A 22,340-nucleotide genomic window follows, 5' to 3' on the forward strand; every position below is an offset into this window, starting at 1 on the left:
TATATCCAATTTTTTAGTATTGAGTAGGGTTGGGCCAATATCACTTTTTCTGATTATTCGATATTTACTGCCCATACTACACCAAAAAAATTATCAAAAATTATATACTACAATAAATAAAATTTCAAAAAATACGCCACTTCTCAGCACAAAAATCAAACAGAACCTTCAGAATACATCTTTATATATATATATTGAGGTCTCACAGCACATTATGTACATCAATGTTTTCAAAAAATGTACAAATTTTATACTGATAAGAAATATTACAAGTTGTAAAACCTCTTAATAATTTATCTCAAAATGATTACACAAAAACAAAATAAAAAAATCTGTTAATACATTAAGTAAATATTCAATATCAAAAAATGCATTCAAATAAATCTATTAAAAATAAAACTTAATGATAAATATAGCATAACATTTCATAATATAATAATTTTAGGATCGTAAAAGTAGTCAAAAGTTTAGAATATTTACAGATATATCTGTAATTTTTTTTAATTCATGTAAGCTTTAACATATTCATAAATGTTGAAATATTAATCAATTAATAGAAAATTCGTAATATGTATTTTTTTTTATTGAGACTAATAATAAGAAATATGTTTTTAACGTACTCCAAAACCGAAAATTATTGTAAGAAAAAAAGTGACGTAAAATATACGCTGGATTAAAAGTTATTGAATATGTCAAAACCTGGCGCGACACTTTATAGATGTAATAATTATTATAAATATATTTCAAAACATAATATTACTCGCATAAAATTAAAAAATCTTTCTCTTATTGTTGATAAAATTGAAAGGTGTTAAACACAGTAAATACAAAAGACTCAATAGTTATTAACACTGATAACAGTTGGACCAGAAGTAATAGAGGTAATCAGTATGAACTAATACGGCATTGCTTAAAATTTCAATAAAGAGGCAGTATGCGATAATATTTAATTGTTTACCAGGTTGATTATAAATCCCCCTGATTGTAAGGTATTAATACAATTTGTCATACTATCGGTGTAGATATCGGATTTAAATAAACCCGATTCCGATAATTCTCATTTCACATATATTGATCGATTTTCAATATCTGAATTGCACATCGGCTCTATTATTTAGTAACTCGTGATACAAATAGCAAGCCTTTGAAGACAATTGACATCTGAAATACTCCTCAAGGTCAGCGAGTTTCCCACGTTTTCGCCCCGTATCTCTTTGCCGGATCTGGGAAACTGCATCTGCTGCCACTAACGAGAATGGCTAAAATCTAAAGACCAGCTACATGAATAAGACAGGAAATCGTGATACAACGACTGGTCTTGCCGGATCAAAGTTCATCTCGCTGCCAACGATTGCCTTGGAATAACTATCATAACGAAGAACAGCTGAAACAGCAGCAGCGTCACTATAATATAGTGAGCGTAATAACAGTTGTATAAAAAATAAAGAAAACGGTATAATTTTTACCTTGTTTACCGTGTGTTGTGGTTTTTTAAGAGATAATGGGAGGTGGAAACTACCTGTCTACGGTGTTAGTCGGTAAGTAGGTTATTCCTTCCGGTTCGGTACGCCGCCAAGCTGACCTACGCCTGCACGCACACTATTTGATAGATTTATTAATGTACTTGTAGAGGCAATGCATTTAATTTCCCTCTCGTATTTTTCCTTCACAAATATTTTTACCTGATTGTACCTATTAACAGTTTTATAAATTCCATTAGCTTATTTAAATTCGCAATTACCAATTTTTCTATTTATGCAGTTAAATATAACTACATAATATTATACATATTTTGTACACGTATACTTTAAGTTGAAACTGACATTGTACAAAGTTCCATATTAAATACATAATAACAATTCACAATACACGAGTAACTCATTATTTAATAACACTTATTAAAGAGAAAATATTATTTATAATACTAACAAAACAATCCAAAAATCCTTCAGTAAAGTAATTGAAAAATAATATCATTACATAATTTACATGAACAGTATAAAGAGTATTTAGTAAGTAAAGAAACAGATCAATTGTTACAAACAATCAGAACAAAAGAAACCCGTTTCTTTACTTTCTGAATACCATAAATATGTAAATATTGTTTCAATTTGAGTCTGATGTTTTTAAAAAATTAAAATTTTTTTGAATTGTGACTAGTGATACAAAATTACCGTAATAATCTTTTATAAGAATATTTCCAGAAATGTCTCGAGAATATAATTAAAATATGAGAATACTCTTTTTAACTTTTTTTTATTATATTTTACAATATTGTAAATGGTTTTGAAATGGTCACAGCATAAATTATATTTTTAGCTTCAGATTATTTAATCAAATTAAGTTAGAGATATAGGCTACTTTGAATAAAAGTTAACCAATTATCCATTTTTATATTTTCGAATTTACAAATACTTTATAGTTAAAATTACAAATAACCAAAACAAAGACCTAGTAAATTTTATCAACACTTCTAGTTATGTATTATATTTTCGCCTTTATATACAAAGATACATTTTATTTTGAATTTAACAGTTCTTTTTTTTTTTTTGGATTTTTAACCTGGGCCAGTTTGCCAAGCCCTAAATCAAATTTATATTTGACTGCCAAATTTTTTCGAACAGAAATTTTTTTAATAGTGCTATTATTTTGAATCTTTGAGTAACAAAGGAAATACTAAGAAGCCATAGAAATGAAAAAAATTTTAAAGTCCTAGAGATGTTTAAAATATTAAGAAACTATAGAGTCATATTTTTAGTCAAATATTTTTTATAATTTTGTTATAATGCGACTATTAATTAGTAAAAAATAATCATTTTTCCATCATAAATTGTCATAAATATTTATTACTCCAAATAATTTTCTAGTTTGATCAAATAAATCATTATATATTATTATTAAAAAGATTAAGTAGTTCTATTATTTTTTAAGAATATATTCTCCCGTGATAATCTGCAGATAAATATTCTCAAGAATATTTCTGTTATCGAGTAAATTCTCTTGAGATTGTCACTAGTTATAACAATTTTGATTTTGTGGTATGATTTAGGAAAATTCATATAACGGTTACTATCAAAATCATTGAATTATAAAAAGTAATTGTGAATTTTAACATTTAATGTATCCGGGTTCTTAAACCATATCGTAGTGTAGAGTTCAATGAATTATTACGTTATGTTTACATACCAAGGGTTAGATAATCTACAAGGTGAGAAATTGTTAAAGTAATAAAATAATTACTTTTTATAGTCCATATTGATATATCATTAGTGCACGAACCAGTTAACCACAAATTACTATTATAGTTGCGTCTAGTTTTCTTATTCAGCGTCATTATACAATTAATATCTCATTGATACTTGTAAATCACTGCGGTTGTATAAACGGAATATCAAAATATCTTATAGCGAGTTACCAATAGAAAATTGCATGCAGTTTATTTTATTCTATTATAATACAATGCAATATCATATATTATATGATAGAGTTTTTCAAAAAATACTGCCCAACTAAATATATAACAGACACATTATATGAGATGACTAATGGAGATTACTCTGTTAATACGAAAGAAACGCGCGCAACGTTTATGAATTTTATTTTGTTTAATGATATAATATATGTTTATTGTATAATATAATTGTAATTTCAACAACACCTTATTTGAGAATTTTCAAATGACTTCTCTTCTCTGTAAAATAAAAACCTTGCAATTCAAAATAATGTATATTCGGTTTTCTTATTTCGTTGTAGTGTCAAAAAACCGTTAAATATTGGGTATGTGCAAGAGAAAGTGAAAACTAACTTAAAAACTCCCATGGTCAATTTTATATATGTTTGTATTTTTATCCTTCCGCCTATTTTGTATACTTTTTGAATTATTAAAAGTGCATAGTAATTAACATATTAACAAAGCTACACGTTTTTTTTTAGACAAACTTTTAGTTGCTCAGTTATTTTTGTTTTATGACATAAAATACATCAATTTCATTCCATGAATAGTGCGATTTTTTTATTATTTTTACATTTGATGTAGCTAGTTAGAGCTTCTATAAGAATCTAAAATTGGTTTTACCATACCATGTTAATTACTTTAAATTATATACAGAGTGGTTCTTTTAATATTAGCCACTAAATTTCTCCTAAAAAAATAATTATGTTCTGAAAATTATATAAATAATTAAGTACATTCAATTATTAATTTTAATTTATACTTTATATACTAATGAAATAAGGTCCTGTGGATAGGAGATAACAATACTTTCACGGCCCCTCTGCTAGTCGCAAGAGGTGACTAATGAATTGGCGTGTCAGGCGATAGCCTGCGTAAAATTTTGTTAAACAGTATGATGAGTCCCGAACAAAACTTAGGCGAATCGTCCCATCTCGGATGTACACGGGGATAACAAGTGAGAGGAAATAAAGTAGTTAGAGAAGTTAGAGTAGTTATAGAAGAATAGAGTAGTTAGAGAAGAAGGCATAAAGAATAAAGTGTTTGATACCAGCCGGACAAATTGTGCAGTACCTGTTTTAGTCATATGTAAAGATCTACCCAACGCTTGTAGTGTCAACGGTGTAGGGACATCATCACTCAACTCTAGGCTGCACTTGTGTACAAGGGAGAAAGATAGATACAAAGTAAGAATAGATACTTGGAATGTTAGAACATTAACTGGTAGAAGTAGAGAATTAGTAGAAGTATTGAAGAGGAGAAAAGTTAACATTTGTTGTGTGCAGGAACTAAGTGGAAGGGAGAGAAAACAAGGGAATTTTATCTAAAATTTCATTGAAGAAATAATAAGAGTCCTGAGATCTTTAATGTACGATAAATAACGATTTCGATTAGTCAAAATTTTGGAACCAATGATATTATCTATGTTAATCTACGGTCTGCAATTTTTCTTTTTGTCGTTCTACGATCCGTAAATATTTGGTTAGAAACATTATCTGCCATTATTATACATCCCGATAATATTTTTTTCGTAATTATATAGCCCCCCATATTTATATTACATGGATATTTGGACATAGTTTTAAAAGTGTGTTAGTCTTGTTATAAGATAAAGATAAAGAACAATAATGGCTTTATAAAAACAGCCAAAACCAAGATAAATCTTTTTCTTAGTATTTCTTTGCACATTACAAGCAGTCAATGTAAAAAATACTGAAATTTAACAAAAAAAATGATAGTTTTATTTCATATTTTTGACAATGTTCTGGAAAGGGTGCATCCTTTAAATTTGTATAAAATTAAAACAGAATCTATGATTAAAAATAAAAACGCTCTCACGTTTTGTTGTTTATGAGAAATCAGTGGTTAATATGAAGGGGACACAGTCCGCCTTCTTGTTTGGAGTTCAATTTAGCGTTCCTTTTGAGTTGAATCCTAAAGTTAATGTAGTTTTTCCTATTTAAACCACTGTGAGAAATTAATTACTATAATAATAATAATAATTTACTTTTTTTGGTAAAATATGTCAATATTAATATTATTAAATATTTTGTATGTAATTTTTTCACAAAGTAGTACTTAAGTATAGACGTATTTACAGGGATCAGTTTGTACTCTAACAAAAATATACCTTCTGTCCAGAAAATATTTTCATTAAGTTTTTTTTAAGCATATTCGTATCATACCGTTTTATGATAGTAATTCTAATACTGACAGTTCTTCACTATGCCGGGTGCCAACTATACTGTTTTTTATTATTACAATATTATTATACAATAGATTTAAATGAAATAAAATACAACTATGATAAAAAAAATGTAGTAAGTTCTAGTTTTTATATTTTAACATCCATTTTTTGATTCAACGTAACACATATTAAAAGTTTCTTCTCTTAAAAACTAATTATTAATTTTTCAAAAAAACAAAAAGAAAATATATGTAATAATATGTGTGTATATGTAAAAAAAAATGTATTTTCTTCTTTGAATTAATTATGATATCATTTATCAGTATCTAATTTCATGTATAAATATAATATTTATACATTCATTAATTTTCCAATTGGTAATATAAAATAAATCTTCATTTAACATGTATATCTTATCAGAAGAAATATGGATATTCTGATAAAATTATGACATATTAGGTCATGATAATGTGTGTTAAAAAATTATGTTAGATATAGGTCGTAATTGGCATAAACAAAATACTTGTTTAAGTTTTTCTAACATTTTTGAAGTAATATTACGTGTTATTCATAACGGGTTCTCTGTAAATAGCTTAACATTATTTATTGAACAACTGAAACTATCTCAGTGTAATGTTATCAACAGAGTTTGCTACATAAATAATAATAATAACCGTTATTGTTGGTCCCATCCACATATTCGTGCACAAAATATTTTAACTAGGTTTTTGTATAAAGAAATAGAGAGATTTAATGAAAATAACAGCCATAATAAATATGAGTTCTGTTTTTCATGCGATTAAAGTCGAATATATAATTTATATATATATATATATATACGAATGCCTTTGGATAACTAAAATAAATGTTGGTCGTTAAAATGTTTGAATATCAACTAGGCAACTAAAAATGCGTTAAGAACTTTGATAAGATATATATATGCTAATGTTTATATTTTTTTCATTTATTTGTTTTCTCAGCACAGATTTTGAGTAGAAAAAAGTTTATTTAAGTTGCATTAATATTAAAAATAACTGTTTAGCTCAAAAATATTGATATTCATTATCATTAAAAAAAACTGTATGGAGATCAATAGGATTAGATCCTCCTACTGATACAATATAATTATTTTATGACAATTGAAGCTTTAAGCTTATTTTAAATTAATGACAACAAAAAACGTTTTAATTTGTTGTGAAAAAATGAATATATATTAATAATAAATAAGCAAATCGTATTTATTGCTGTTTTTAATAGAAATCTTGACTCTCGTGTGTCCAGAAAACATATGTTTATAATATAATGCGAAACTGAGCTTTCACACATACAACACGTTATTGTAGATGCAGTTGATTATTGGAAAGAAAATTGGTGATCTGTGTAACTGTACAATGCACGAACTGTAAAAAAATGAAGTTTTTATTATTAATAACACTAACTGTTGGTGGTCATCATCGTCCGGTTAGTGCAGAAAGTTGCGGTAAATCACATTTCAATATGAGGTATTTCAATATTTTCTTGTTCTAAGTACCACATCAACAACTGGTCACGTTGTAATCATCTTAGACATAGCTTCTTTTCTTGCAATAGTGTGTCAAGTTCTAGTGGGTGTAGTTTTTAAATTTCTTTTTAATTACAATCAATTTCTTATTAAACAAGTTCTATCGACAAGATTAAAAAACACGTGTTTTTATAAAATGAAGATTAATTAGAATGCGTCTTCTGATTTATTCTCAAATAAAAAAATAATTAAAACACCAATTATTTTAAAATACTTTGACAACGAATACGAAGTATCTGAAAATATACCTAATTAAAATGAATTTCTCGTTCTCCTACAAAGAAATATTAATTTCTTTAGATGTTCTGTATAGTACTGTTTATAGAATACTAGAGTTTATTTTCGAAATATTTTTAATTGTCGGGCCTAAATTATAAAACGAAAATTTTTTCATCTCCACACAACAGCTTTATGTTCTTTATTGTGGTATAAAAAGGTTTGAAATGAAAAATTTTAAACTTAAACTTTTTTACCCGAGAACTATTGAATTGATAAATAATATTTTATTATAATTGACAAACAAATAGTTAATTAATTTTAATTTAATTTATTTTATACCACTATTATGGAATAATAATAATTATAAAAATTCAAACAATATTAATTTTTATTTATATTGAGTGCATTAATATTAATTTTTTGCTAATACAACTATTTGTGTATAATGTAATTTTTGTGTTATAAGAATAGTTATAAATAAAAGGTAATAGTTAGTGGTTACTATCATTAATTTTTTTTTTCTTTTGATAGTTAATTGACACATAAATATTCCCTCAAAAATCTGTATGGTTAATTAAATTATTATTCAAAATACGACGTCTAAAAAATGAAAACAAAAAAAACATATTATTCCCTATTTTTTTGTTAAATAATGAATCTTTCGTAAAAACGTATGGATTAAAATTTAATTTATTTATATGAAACATAGTAAATTTGAGGTTTGATATAAGAAAAAATTACTCCTAAGGCATATTTTAGGGATAGCATTCGAAAATAAAATAGAAATATATTATTATAATTTTTGGAAAAACGTATGAATCAATATTTTTATTTTAGTTTCGATGCGAAGCTGAGAAGGTATTAATTTTACCATGATGTGTTTATTTATTTATTTTTTTTTTTGTGTCTGTCACTACTTTTTCTCAGCTCTCACTGGACCGATTTCTTTCAACAATACGTCAAAAGATCACAAATCGTATCTAGTTGAAGACATTACCCTTAAAAATTGAAAAATTTTCCCTCGTTCTCCGCAAATGGGGGAAATTTCCAAAAAAATTACAAATTTAAAAATCATAAAATTTTGTCTTTTTTGTTACTTTTTTTTCTTAAAACTTCTATAACTTTTTTAAAAATCAACAAATCAACATAAATTTTTTTTATACTAAAACCTTAAATATTTTCCTTTCATTTGATATAATGTTTTTGAAAATTTAACACTTCAACTAATAATTAAAAAATTGGATTTAAATAAGTGATACGGTCACATTTTGTGCACAAATCTTGGTTCAGTTAATAATATTTAACAGCTTGGTCAGCATTCATGCTTATTACAGATAGATATACAGGGACCCGCTGACTATTTTACACATTCTTACAGAAAACTGTATGTGAAAATGTAGTGCAACAAGCAGTTGAGACCTACCATATGAATGTTTAACATCTAATTAATATTATTTGAACTTATTATTATTATTTAATTGTGATTTAAAAAATTATAATTCTCATTATGTTTATAGCACATTGTCATCTCTCTGATGGACATTCTCAACATATCTTGAATCCATAGATTAATATTTTATTTTATTTTATTATTAATAAACATTATTATTTGATACCATTATACTTTAGTTAGTTTTTTCTAATGGGATATGTATTAATTAAAATGTTTTAAAATCAAAGAACTACTAATTAGGATATAATCAAAGAAATAAGAGTTGATGTTGCTTTTGGAATAATCCATCAATTTCTCTAAATGAAACAACACTATCTAAAGATTTGCATCGAAGCGTTTTTTTTATAGTGATTTTAATCACTGTCAGATATCATTATACTTGATCCAACTATGCTACGTCAACACTGTGCCGCGATCCCACTGTGCTTTGTTTTTGTGTCTGTCACTACTTTTTCTCAGCTCTCACTGGACCGATTTTTTTCTCCAATACGTCAAAAGATCTCAAATCATATCTAGTTGAAGACATTACCCTTAAAAATTGAAAAATTTTCCCGCAAATGGGGGAAATATCCAAAACAATTACAAATTTAAATATCGGTAAATTTTGTCATTTTTATCACTTTTTTTTCATAAAACTTCTATAACATTTTCAAACATTAACAAATCAACATAATTTTTTTTATACTAAATCCTTAGATATTTCCCTTTCATTTGATATAATTTTTTTGATAATTTAACACTTAACCTGCTCATTGGGGGGGATTTAAAATAGCAACTTTTTTACAAAAACTAACACTTCAACTTAACTTTTGAAAATGTTCCGGAAATACTGCGTCTTTTAAGCATATATCAAAGTATAGCTTATTTTATGTATCTTCTGCATGCAAACGGCTGCCGTAGTTAAAAAATCGTTATTTTTGTGTTAAAATTTTCGATTTTAATTTTTCAACTTAATAATGCTATAACTTTACGAAAAATGTAAGTATTAGCACAATTTTTTTTCTAAATACATTATAAGTATATCTTTCATTTGACATACTTTTTATTGAAATTGGACTATTTCCTCTTATATATGGGGCGTTCAAAACTTGATATATTGTATAAAAAATAGAACTTTTTCAATTTAACTTTTGAAAATGTTCCGGAAATACTGCGTCCTTTAAATATATGTCAAATTAAAGCTTATTTCATGTACTATAAAATTAAAAAAAAAAATTTTTCTCGACGACCTATCTTCTATGCGTAAATGGCTACCGTATTAAAAAATATGCTATTTTCGTATTAAAATTCTGGGTTTTGTATTTTATTTTATTTTAAAATATCTTATTAGGGGAATACATTGACTTTCATGAATATTACATAATTTAATTGACATAGAATAAAGTTCATAAGACATAAGAAGTTATACTTATTAAATTTTTTTTACTTTTTTAAAGTCGAAAAAGTAATTTTTATATTTGAGTCAGTTTAAATAGCCACCTTTATCATGTGACGAAAGCAACGAACAGTTGCCGAATCGGTAACATTTGTGTCTATCACGCTAAGGGTACGAGTTTCAAATCCGTCTGTGGCAAATTATAATTTGCTTTTTTTTTGAGTTAGAAAAAAATTTTCAAATCATTTGATTTTTATCTCATTTAGATTTAATAACTTCAATAAATATAAAGGATTCTATCACTATAGTCTCCCCTTGTGAGGAGAAATCGATATTCATGTTAATATTATTTTACTATATGGTTCTTTTTGTGGCTACAATTTATTTTGCCAACACTCACTAGACCTCCTTTTTTCTACGATACGTCAAATGATTATAATTCGTATTTAATTAAAGTTATTACTCTTCAAAATCGAAAAAATATTCAAATAAAAAGTAGCTTAACCAGCTTTTTTCATACAAACAATTAAAATCATTCATTTTTAATGTTTTCAAAGTATTTATTGACAAATTAAGTTTGATATGATAAGTTTCAACTACAAAATTAAATCATTTTACTTTGTAAATTATTAATTTTTTAACTCTATTTGTGTGTGCTATTACCAGTCTATAATATTCCAAATTTGTTTGTTACATGTTGCAATATAAATCATAAATTTAAAAGAAAAAATGATTTTTAGTTTCACCTGAATTTAACGATGGATTTTTACAATTATGATCAAATTTTATAATACGCTCAATTGAGTAAATCTTTTTTTTTATTGGTTTTTTTAGATATATAATCATTAAAATTTATTAAATTCTGAATATTTCCATTGTAAAATCTTTTTAAACACCAAAAGTTAATTAGAAATGATTGCTATGATTTTTATTTAAGTAATCTATTGCGATAAAAATGTAAAAAAATATTGAGCTTCTTATGATAGTGATTTTAATCACTGTCAGATTAAATCTATACTGGACCCAACTATGCAACGTCCCTACTATGCCGCGACCCCACTGTGCTGGGTTTTTTACTCTATTTGTGTGTGCTACTATTAGACTATAATATTCCAAATTTTTAGTTAACATGTTATATAAATAATTTCTAAAAAAAATGATTGTTAGTTTCTTCTGAATTAACAATGGATTTTTACAATTATAGTCAAATTTTATAATACGCACAATTGAGTAAATCTTTTTAACAACTTTGTTTTGATTGGTTCATTTAGTTAAAGTAAATCATTAAAATTAATTAAGTTCTGAATATTTCAATTGCAGAATCTTTATAAACAACAAAAGTTATTAGGAAATGATTTCTATTACTTCTATTTAAGATATCGATTACGATAAAAATGCAAAAAAATATTGAGCTACTCTGTTAAATTTACTATAAATAGTAGTTATAAAACTTCCTAACTGTATATTAATCTTAACGATACCATGTTTTAATTCTCATAAAATTTTCTATTTAATGATGTCAATTTCAAACTTGTAATTGAGCTAAAAGTTATGGCAACAATTTTCTCTAATTATTATTTTATATGTAATTAGTAATAATATAAAAAATCAGAAGTGATAGAAAAAGTTTAATTGCATATTTGAAAACATCGAAAAAAGTTGATTTAGAAAAGTACATTTTTGTTTCTGATGAAAGTTCCTTGTAGTCCAGTGTATAAAACTTATAACTACATTATAAGTTACAAACATTTTTTATTGAAATGTATTACATCAAGCTCTTTAAATTTTTATACGCGATAAAAGTAAAGAAATATACTACTACTTTATTATTTTTATAATATCTCCGTAAAATTTACAATATTAAATTATTAAATATGAATTTCATACTAAATTTAATTACTAAAATTGTTATTTATTCATATAAAATAATTATAAATCAAATAACTAATCGGGATAAAATTAAGGGAATAAGAGTTATTGTTGATTTTGAAATAATCTACCAATTTCTTAAAATTAAACACTATCGACAGATTTGCATCGAAGCGTTTCTCATGATAGTGGTTTTAATCACTGTCAGATATCATCTATAATTGTCCCAACTATGCCACGTCCGTACTGTGCCGTGACTCCACTTTGCTACCGTTTTTTTATTTTATTAATAGTATTAGACTATTAGTATGATTTATTTATTATTTTTACAAGTGTTCTATGTAATATAAATTCATATTTAAAGGTTGTATATTTTGAATCAAGGTAAAATTTTAATATTATAATGACGTATATTGATGAATAATGGCTTCTGTTTAATTTTACGTATACTATATTTATAAATATTATTTTTCTTATTTTCTTATTTAACATTTTACCTGTTCATTTGTAAAATCAAGTGTTATATTGATTTATTTTTTATTCTATCATAAAGAACTATATTTTTAGAATACAAAATAACATTTTATTTGAGAAAATATTGGTAAATTTATAGTATTTGCGGTTATCAAAAATAAATATAATATTAATTGAAAAAAATAGCATTAGATATTTTATAATTAAGTTTTATTATATGAAAAGACGATAATCATTATCTACTATAAGAATAGAATTATTTTAAAATAATTAATAAATATTATCAGTGTATATATTATATTATCAGTGCAGGCTAGCATTTTCAATTATATTATTACAGTAAATAACATATAGAAAATTCTGTTTCTATAGAAATACTAATAAACTTTAGAAATGTATATTATTTATATACTTTTATACTAGTAATACTTATTATGTTATTAATAACGTTGATAAATTTGTTTTTTTCTAATTGTTGAACTGTGTGTTGGAAAATATTAAATTGAGTACATGCATTTGATACGATAAGATGTAAAATTGGAATAATAAAAATGATAAGAGGAATATATGGGTTTGGAAAGGTATATTGAACAAGTTTTAATAATTGGGTATTTGTTCAATTGGTGAGCATCGAGTTTCTATCGGGGTTATAAAATTCAATAGTTTAGAACAATAAAGCCTAGTAGATATAAAAAAAATGATTAAAATTCTTCTTTATAGAGGTGTTCTAAGTAAGCTGTCTGATAAATCATCTTATGATTTATCAGTCAATTAAAATAATAAGATGTTTGAAAAAATTTTTTTTGTCTTTGTTACATATGTATTTCCGTATATCTGTTATAAAAACAATTTTTAGGTTCATCCTTTATAACTTTTAGGTATGTGAACTTTATTTGCTAAATAGCAACATACATAATTAATTAACTTATAAAATCGAAGATAATGTTAATAAAAAAATAATTGGTGAATAAAAATTTTTGAATCAGTATATCAGAAGTTATTAACAATTTGAAATAATGACTGGTGATTAGGATTGAATGGCTGCTATTTTTATTACTAGTCATTACCCGACCGTACTCTTCGTCCAACCAAGGTATACAAATGAAAATAACTTCTGAATAAAATGAGAATCACCTTGTATACTTACGAATTTTCAGAAGAATAAAGAAATATCGTTTTGAACACAAAAGTATAAATAAATATTATATTTATGTATATAGATGACAACACGGCGTCGTGGCTTGTAATTCATTGTGTAAATAAGAGGATTTAAGTAAAACTTGAACACACGCACCATATTCTAAATTGATTCCAGAATTTGTGTGCCTGTGTGTGCAAGCAGAACTAAGCCTTTTTATATTATTTTTTATTACTCCCGTCTTAGGATATATGTCGTCTGCGCTTTTAGTGATTTTCAGTTTGTATTATTAAATTGGTAATATAATATAATTATTATTTTAAGATAAAATGCATAGTTTACAACGATTAAGTTGTATATATATATATATAATAGATATTGTACAAAAGTGTAAAAGTTATGACAGATAAAAACAGATAATACATTTTTCATTTATAAATGTATATGCAAAATGTAAGCCTTTGGGTAGGCATATTACGAAAACATGTAACTGGCCAAAGTTTACCACAACAGAATAGTAGTCGAATCATTTAGTAGCGAGTCATCCAAAGGAAAGATAGAGCTCATGGGGCAGTTAAATGTCACTATATAATCTGAATAGTTTCATATATATGTAGATTTTTTATGGATATATCTTAAAAATACGTATTTAATATCTAAAATATGAGAGACACAATAAAAAGACGAAATTGTAACACACGTACTATAAATAAACATTTTTTAATGAAAAATTAGAAAAAATTTATACATTATTCAAGTATTAGTCATTAAAAAATAAGATTTCAAAATGTTGCATACAGAGTAATAAGATTAAATAGTAGAATATTTTGATTTTTAATATTATTATTTAAAAAAAAAATGTAATAATATTGCATGCCGTGCTACCTTTGATAGTAAAAATATCAACATCCAACAGTTATGCACTAAAATAATTATATAATATATTATTTACGTAGAGTAGTAGATTAATTTAGTAACATATTTCTGGTAGAAGGAGTAAGTGGTGTTTTTCTTAACATGATAATCTCATAATATTCCGTTAAATTAAAAAAGTTAAACTATAAACACTTCAAAAACATATATAAAAAAGCATGACGAAATAGTACAGGAAAACCGGATAATAGAAAAATTTTGACAAATAACTATGTTTCCTTCTAATTTTTATACGGTATCTATAAAAAATATGGCCAAACTAACTAATATTTAATAAATTCTTAGATAGAACATTTTAGAAAAAATAGCCTTTTTAAATCCTGGATAAAGTACACCAGCGATCTTTAGTAAAACTCTTGAGTTATTGTATAATTATTTTTGATCATTTAGTTGTGATAGAACTCTAGCGTGAGCATTATTGATGAGTTATAAGGGATTGGTTTTAATTATTTGTTAATAAATCATTATTTTAAATACCCTAAATAGGAACATTCTTTAGATAAATGTTGTTTTATTCATAGTATTATATATATGTGTGTGTATGTACATGTATTATTAATAATTATTATACTTCAATAGATGCAAAAGAAAATTTTTATTTTAAAATATTTTTTTGTAATTTATTGTAGGTAAATAGATTTAATCCTATTTTATTATTTTTATATAGTGTAATAATCATTGAATTGTCATCAGGTTTACAATCAGAAGTAATGTCCCATTGCCAATTTTGATCATTTTCTAAAGCAGCATAATTTATTTTTGATTTTATTAAATCCCTACAGTTTTTGAATAATTCTTTCAATTCATCAGCTTCGAAAGCTACACCATTACAATGCATTATCATTTTCTTTATGATATTTTTCATATAGTCAATAGGTAAAGTAGAAATATAATACTGTTCAAATGCAAACGAAATTTTTTTTAAGAGTTTCTTAAAATCTTCTACAATCAAGGCTAATATTTCAATATTAATGTTAATGTTAAATAAGCTATATTTGTGTTCAAAATCTACAATATACTCCAATTCATCAAGTCTATTCCAAACTTCAATTTCAAACAAACAAAATCTGTCTATTAATGTTAAACCAACGCTTTCGATAACATTCAAATAGTGAGTATAACTTTGGATAATATCGCTATTGTTTTTAAGACTTGGTTGAATGATTTCTCCTAATTTTTTACCAATAGTACCACCAATGGGTACACAAACATCTATTTCATTTTTTTGCGTCCATGTCCAAGGTTTTTTACATTCTCTTGGGTTGAATAACTTAGAAGCCACAACATCGGGATCGTCTAAAATAGTGTTTTCGTTGTAAGGCATTGGACAACGAGAAATATCTTTTCCTGTGTAATAATCGTGTTTTTGTAATGTCAACTTTATAAATGCAGGATACTCCCAGAAGAGTTTATCCAATTTTTCAATTGTAATAGTTGTTTGATTTTCAATATTCTGGCTCAATTCATTAGTTGTATAAACAATGATAACATTTGAAATTATAATTCTCAGAAAAATAATATGCGTTTCGCTAAAATAATACATTTTTACCTGTTGTAATTATAGTTAAATTATTCAGTCACTAATTAAGAAATCGTTAACTGTGAAATACTAAATATTTAAAATTTTAATTGTGTATAGTTTTTAATTAGATTTACTTTAGAACACAAAGCTCACTGAGTTTTTCTTGAATGTGTTAAAATTTATATCTTGCAAGTGATCAATTATTTGTTTGTACAGTATTGTTTAACAATACTGTAGAGTTTTTTTGAAATATGTTTAAATCGTAATTACTTTATATTTAAACTTTCAAAAAAGTCATATTTGCTGGTTTACTCAATAAAATACAAATAACTTATTCTTGTTTTATACTATTTAATACAGGTTTATATAATCAACAGGTATACAATATGATAAAGACATTACATTTAATATTCAAATGATATTTGATAAATTTTAATGTTTAATAAAATTAAAAAGGTATAGTATTGTAGAGTTCTAATAAAGTGGAGTGGAGAGATATCTATTTGTCTTTATTGTTCTAAATTTTTGGACTCTACAATCCCAATAAAAATATAAATATCATATATTAATAAACAAGTAGTATTCCAGAATTAACCATCATCGTTCTCAACTTAAATACTAAGTACAAAATGTTTTATTTACTTTTATTTCAAGTTACTACACTATCAAAAATTAAAAGGTTTTTGACTTAAGTGTATAATTACTCATAGAAAATAAATCACTGTAACGTTTTCCTTTTTTTTAATCATATACTACATTAAACAACCTTTAATTAAAAATAATTTAGATTGATGTATTTATTCTGTTACAACGCAAAATATTACAAAATCAATCAATTTTATCAAAATTATATAATTTTTGGTTTTAATAGCCATTAACTTTTAGAAATCGACATTTCATATAATTTTTCATCTTGATGTACATTGCACCAGCTTTAATTTAAAGTAGAATCAGAGAAGGTAGATTTTTGGAAACACTATCGAAAAATATCGTTTTCTAAAAGTTTATTTTAATATAAAGTAAAAATTAAAAATATCAACATTGACCATTTAATGAAAACTGTACTTTTTGGGACATTTTTTTTTATAACTGGTATTAAGGAAAATTTTTCAAAACTTTTTCAAAAATTTTGACGCTGATTGCTTGAACTAGATACATTTATTGACGTATTGGCAATATTATCAGTATAGATCTGTCATTTATAATAGGACAACAGAGGCGGAACGGATGTAACACTCTAGTCGTTTGGAGCTGTATGCAGTGGTGTGGACTTTTAATCGATTACGCCCTTGTTTATCTGAACTTACATAAGTCATTAAAGCCTTAAGTTGCCAGGTAGTTCAATATTTTACAATGTTTTGAATTTGAGGTCAAGTACAAACCGAGCACTAGTATGGCACATGTCTTAAATATATCTACACATGAGTTAGCCGAGTCTCAATACTAAGTAGAAAACACATTAGCAGAGGTTGGAGGTAGTATTGTGATTGACACTAGATGAAAAAGTGAGATTCATGCAACAGGGTGATGAAGATACAAAAAAATTGAAGATTATAGAAATGGACATGAAGACAATATACGAACAGGAATTGGTAAAAGATTATGAAATTAATGGTGGTATTTTATACAGATATTTTAAAGGTCATTTACTATTTTTAGTACCAAAATCATAGAGGAAAGGTGTATTAATTGCACAGTATGACTTAAGTGAACACTTTTCACTAGAGCGTACTGTCACTAAGATTATAGAAGATTGCTGGTTTAAAAGCGTGCGTCGATATATAAGACATCACGTAAACATGTACGTTGATTGTCTCTTACATAAGAAACTTGCTGGGAAACAATCCGGACTCCTACATCAAATATCTCCAAGTAAGCAACCCCTTTCAGTCATTCACTTGGATCATTTGAGACTTCCATTCCGAAGAACAGGTACATTTTAGTTTTAATTGATAATTTAACTAGCAATAAAACCAAGTATTTCAAGCTGTTTCCATGCAGAACAACTGAAGCTAAGGGCGTCATACGTTGCTTAAAAAAAATTACAACAGAGATGGGAAATCCTGATAGAATAATTTGTGACAAAGGGACTTGTTTCACTGCTTCTAGCTTTAAAACGTTTTGTCAAAATCATGGTGTACGAGTGACTTTAAATTCATCCAGACACCCTCACGCCAATGGACAAGTGGAAAGAGTTAATCGGATCCTTCTTATTACTTTTAGTATAACAACAGAGGATCAAACTAGATAGGATAAAAGAATAAAGGATGTAGAGCAGAATCCAATTGTATAATAATACAGCAGTGAACAAAACAACATGTGAAAATCCTTTCAATCTACTACATGGTTATTCACCCAAGTTAAATTTAATGAAATTAGCCTCTTAAGTTTTAAAAGATTATTAGACCTGGTGCTGATTTCATTATCTTCTATTATACTTCTGAAGTTTCAAGTGATTGAAAGAAGACAAATCATGATGATTTATATTGAATACGTGTTGTGATTTACTTCTATTAATATATTTCTCTTAAATTATGCCATTTATTATTATAAATTGCAGCTGAATTGTTAAATATTATTACATTATGAAAATAATTTGTATACCATTACTATTACATTATTAGTAAATGGTTTTTGAATAATTCTGAAGTTGTCAATTAATATTTGCTCATTTACCTATTAATTTATTTATTTTTGTTGTTAAAACCTGAAATATTACTATAATAATATCTATTTTGTGCTATATATGATAAACATTTATATATTGTCTTTTTGTGTTAGTATTATTAGTTTTTTTTTTGTTTATTACATTGTGATATTGAAATGATAATATTCATTATTATATGTATAATTGTAGAATGAGGTCATTCTAATTTTTGTCGGATAGCCGAATGTTAGAGTTGTGTGGTGGTCACCCTGATTACTGTGGTGTGATCGGGTGCTATGTAGGCTTAGTTAGGAGTAGTGCCTGTGTGGCGATTAACGAGAATTGTTTGTTAGAGTTTTAAAGTAATTTTATACATTTATGTGGTAAATACAACAGGCAACCACAAGAACAGAGCAAAGACACAATACTATTGTTTAATTTATATATATATATATTTATTAATACACAAAAGCTATGTTAAATATTAACAAACAAAAATAACATATATATTTAATCACACACGAAAACTCTGTAAAAAATTCACACAACACAAAAATAATATATAAAACAGAACACACATATAAAAATAAAAATGTACATAGAGACACGTCTTAGCCTACTCATGGCTGACTCACGACTTGATTTAATTTTCCCTGTTTATAATACTTAATGATACTTCCAGACCCTGGAAGTGGTGCCATCTAGACACCAATGGTACCCACATATACAGGGGGTGGACAAAATAATATGAACACCATGCAATATAGTTACAAATTGTTGCAAGTTGGCTACACTGTATATTTTTTGGATAACATGTCGTAAAATTAATATATTATCACAATATAGTAGTTATTTATAACATATTAGTGTATTACACAGGTTATACTACGAACGTTAAAATAAAATGCGTGACCTCTCGGACTTCCAAAAGAGCAAATAGTGCGTGCTCGATTAGCGGGAGCGTCTGTAACGGAGACATCTAAACTGTTGAACGTGTCAAGAGGGACAGTGTCTACATTAATAACAGCATACACGAAATACGGAAAAACATCATCGGCGAAAAGTAATAGTGGGCGAAATCCAAAGTTACTGACAGGGACCGACGAACATTAAAACGGATTGTGACAAGACAACATAAAACTACCGCGTCTAAAGTTACAGCAGAACTTAATGCTCATTTGGGTAATACTGCTTCGACAAAAACTGTATGACGGGAGTTTCACAAAGATGGTATTTATGGGAGGGCTGCAATTGCAAAACCCTTTATTACAGAAAAGAACGCCAAGTTGCGAATGAAATGGCGCCGTGATTATAAAAATTGGACTTTTGATGATTGGAAGAATGTTATATGGTCCGATGAATCATCTTTTACATTGTTCCCTACAAATGGACGGGCTTATGTATGGAGAACTCCAAAAGAAGCGTATAATCCGGACTGCCGGCTTCCTACAGTTAAGCATGTGGTGGTTCTGTTATGATTTGGGCAGCCATATCGTGGTATTCAACTGGTCCTATCATTCAAATGAGTGGCCGGATTACTGCCAATGACCATCTCGATATCCTCAATGATGAAGTTTTTACTATGGCCAGCATATTACTGCCAAACACTGCCATATTCCAAGATGATAATGCGCCAATACACACAGCGAAAAAGGTTCAGTCTTGGTTTAATGAGCATCAGAATCTCAACATAATTGAACCAATATGGGGTGTTTTAGAGCAGAGAGTGAGAAGCATATTTCCACCTCCAACATCTCTGAAACAATTGGCGGATATTTTGATAGAAGAATGGGACAAAATTCCGCTGGAAACGATTCAGGTTCTCTATGAATCTATTCCGCGAAGGATTGAAGCGGTTTTAAAAGCAAATGGAGGCCCAACATCTTATTAATAAATAAATATTGAGTATATGACAGGTGTTCATATTATTTTGTCCACCCGCTGTATATCTTTGTAATTATGAATAAAGTCTAAGGTGTTAATCCAAGTTTAGTTACTTTATGTACTACTAATATAAGAAAATTTTTTACACACAAATGATATTTATTAGTTAATGTACCATCATATGGCATACCTTGGGATTTTTCGTGTAGCTAACAAAATACTAACGCAAATCATACAATGTTCCAAAACTACTAAATCTATGCGCTTGATTTTTTTATTAATATAAAAGCAACAAGCGTTTATGGGGAGGGACAGGTGGTCAGCTTTGTACAGTCTATGGATTAAGTAAAATGTGTCTGTTTATTTCTAGGAGCCTAGCAAATTCTTAATAATAGAGTCGTTAATTTTTGTTACAGTATTTTGCTACTGGTTATAACCATTATATAATATTTAAATATTTTATACCTAGTATAAAATGATCTATGTTTATATGATATATTGTATTATAGGATAACATTTTGAAAAATAAATAGTCGCTATTACTATCATTTACTTTTACACAAATATTAAAACTTTTTTCATCAGAAATTAATATAAGTATATATTTTTCGCATATCGATTCACTTATACGTGTGGACCACTAAAATACACAATCCAATATCACGGGCATGACCTGCACTTGCATGTACCTGGATGCAGTCCCCAACGAGCGGTCAGGGGGTTTACAGTAGATCAGGTGTGACATGACCAAGGCGGAATGTATCTCACTTGTGCACCTATTGTTTTCCTGAGAACAATAGCCCATTATTATGAGAACAAAAGGTGACGCCATTGATTAAAAACTTTTTTCAGGTGAACAAAGATTTATTTAGTTAAAAAAACAAAATTTATTTTCAATAACTATAAATCTTCTTATAATTATATTTGAATTATATACAGGGTGTTCAGTAAGTCAGGAAACGGGTTTCTATTGTTCTCATTGTTTGTAACAATGAGAACAATAGAAACCCGTTTCCTGACTTACTGAACACCCTGTATATAATTCAAATATAATTATAAGAAGATTTATAGTTATTGAAAATAAATTTTGTTTTTTTAACTAAATAAATCTTTGTTCACCTGAAAAAAGTTTTTAATCAATGGCGTCACCTTTTGTTCTCATAATAATGGGCTATTGTTCTCAGGAAAACAATAGGTGCACAAGTGAGATACATTCCGCCTTGGTCATGTCACACCTGATCTACTGTAAACCCCCTGACCGCTCGTTGGGGACTGCATCCAGGTACATGCAAGTGCAGGTCATGCCCGTGATATTGGATTGTGTATTTTAGTGGTCCACACGTATAAGTGAATCGATATGCGAAAAATATATACTTATATTAATTTCTGATGAAAAAAGTTTTAATATTTGTGTAAAAGTAAATGATAGTAATAGCGACTATTTATTTTTCAAAATGTTATCCTATAATACAATATATCATATAAACATAGATCATTTTATACTAGGTATAAAATATTTAAATATTATATAATGGTTATAACCAGTAGCAAAATACTGTAACAAAAATTAACGACTCTATTATTAAGAATTTGCTAGGCTCCTAGAAATAAACAGACACATTTTAC

The 22,340-nt window shown here is 26.7% G+C and overlaps 1 protein-coding gene across 1 annotated transcript in view; it reads right to left on the minus strand.

Annotated features, from left to right (window-relative positions):
- Positions 1 to 15,241: 15,241 nt before the first annotated feature.
- Positions 15,242 to 22,340, minus strand: part of LOC126900359 (uncharacterized) — a 35,579-nt gene continuing 28,480 nt past the window's right edge. The window contains exon 2 of the mRNA XM_050676017.1: positions 15,242 to 15,354. Within this exon, the coding sequence (XP_050531974.1) occupies positions 15,257 to 15,354 (98 nt within the window). The 3' untranslated portion in view covers positions 15,242 to 15,256. The remainder of the gene's footprint in view (positions 15,355 to 22,340) is intronic.

The sequence above is a fragment of the Daktulosphaira vitifoliae genome, unplaced genomic scaffold (assembly GCF_025091365.1).
Source record: "Daktulosphaira vitifoliae isolate Bord-2020 unplaced genomic scaffold, ASM2509136v1 Scaffold_3, whole genome shotgun sequence".
Classification (NCBI taxonomy): domain Eukaryota; kingdom Metazoa; phylum Arthropoda; class Insecta; order Hemiptera; family Phylloxeridae; genus Daktulosphaira; species Daktulosphaira vitifoliae.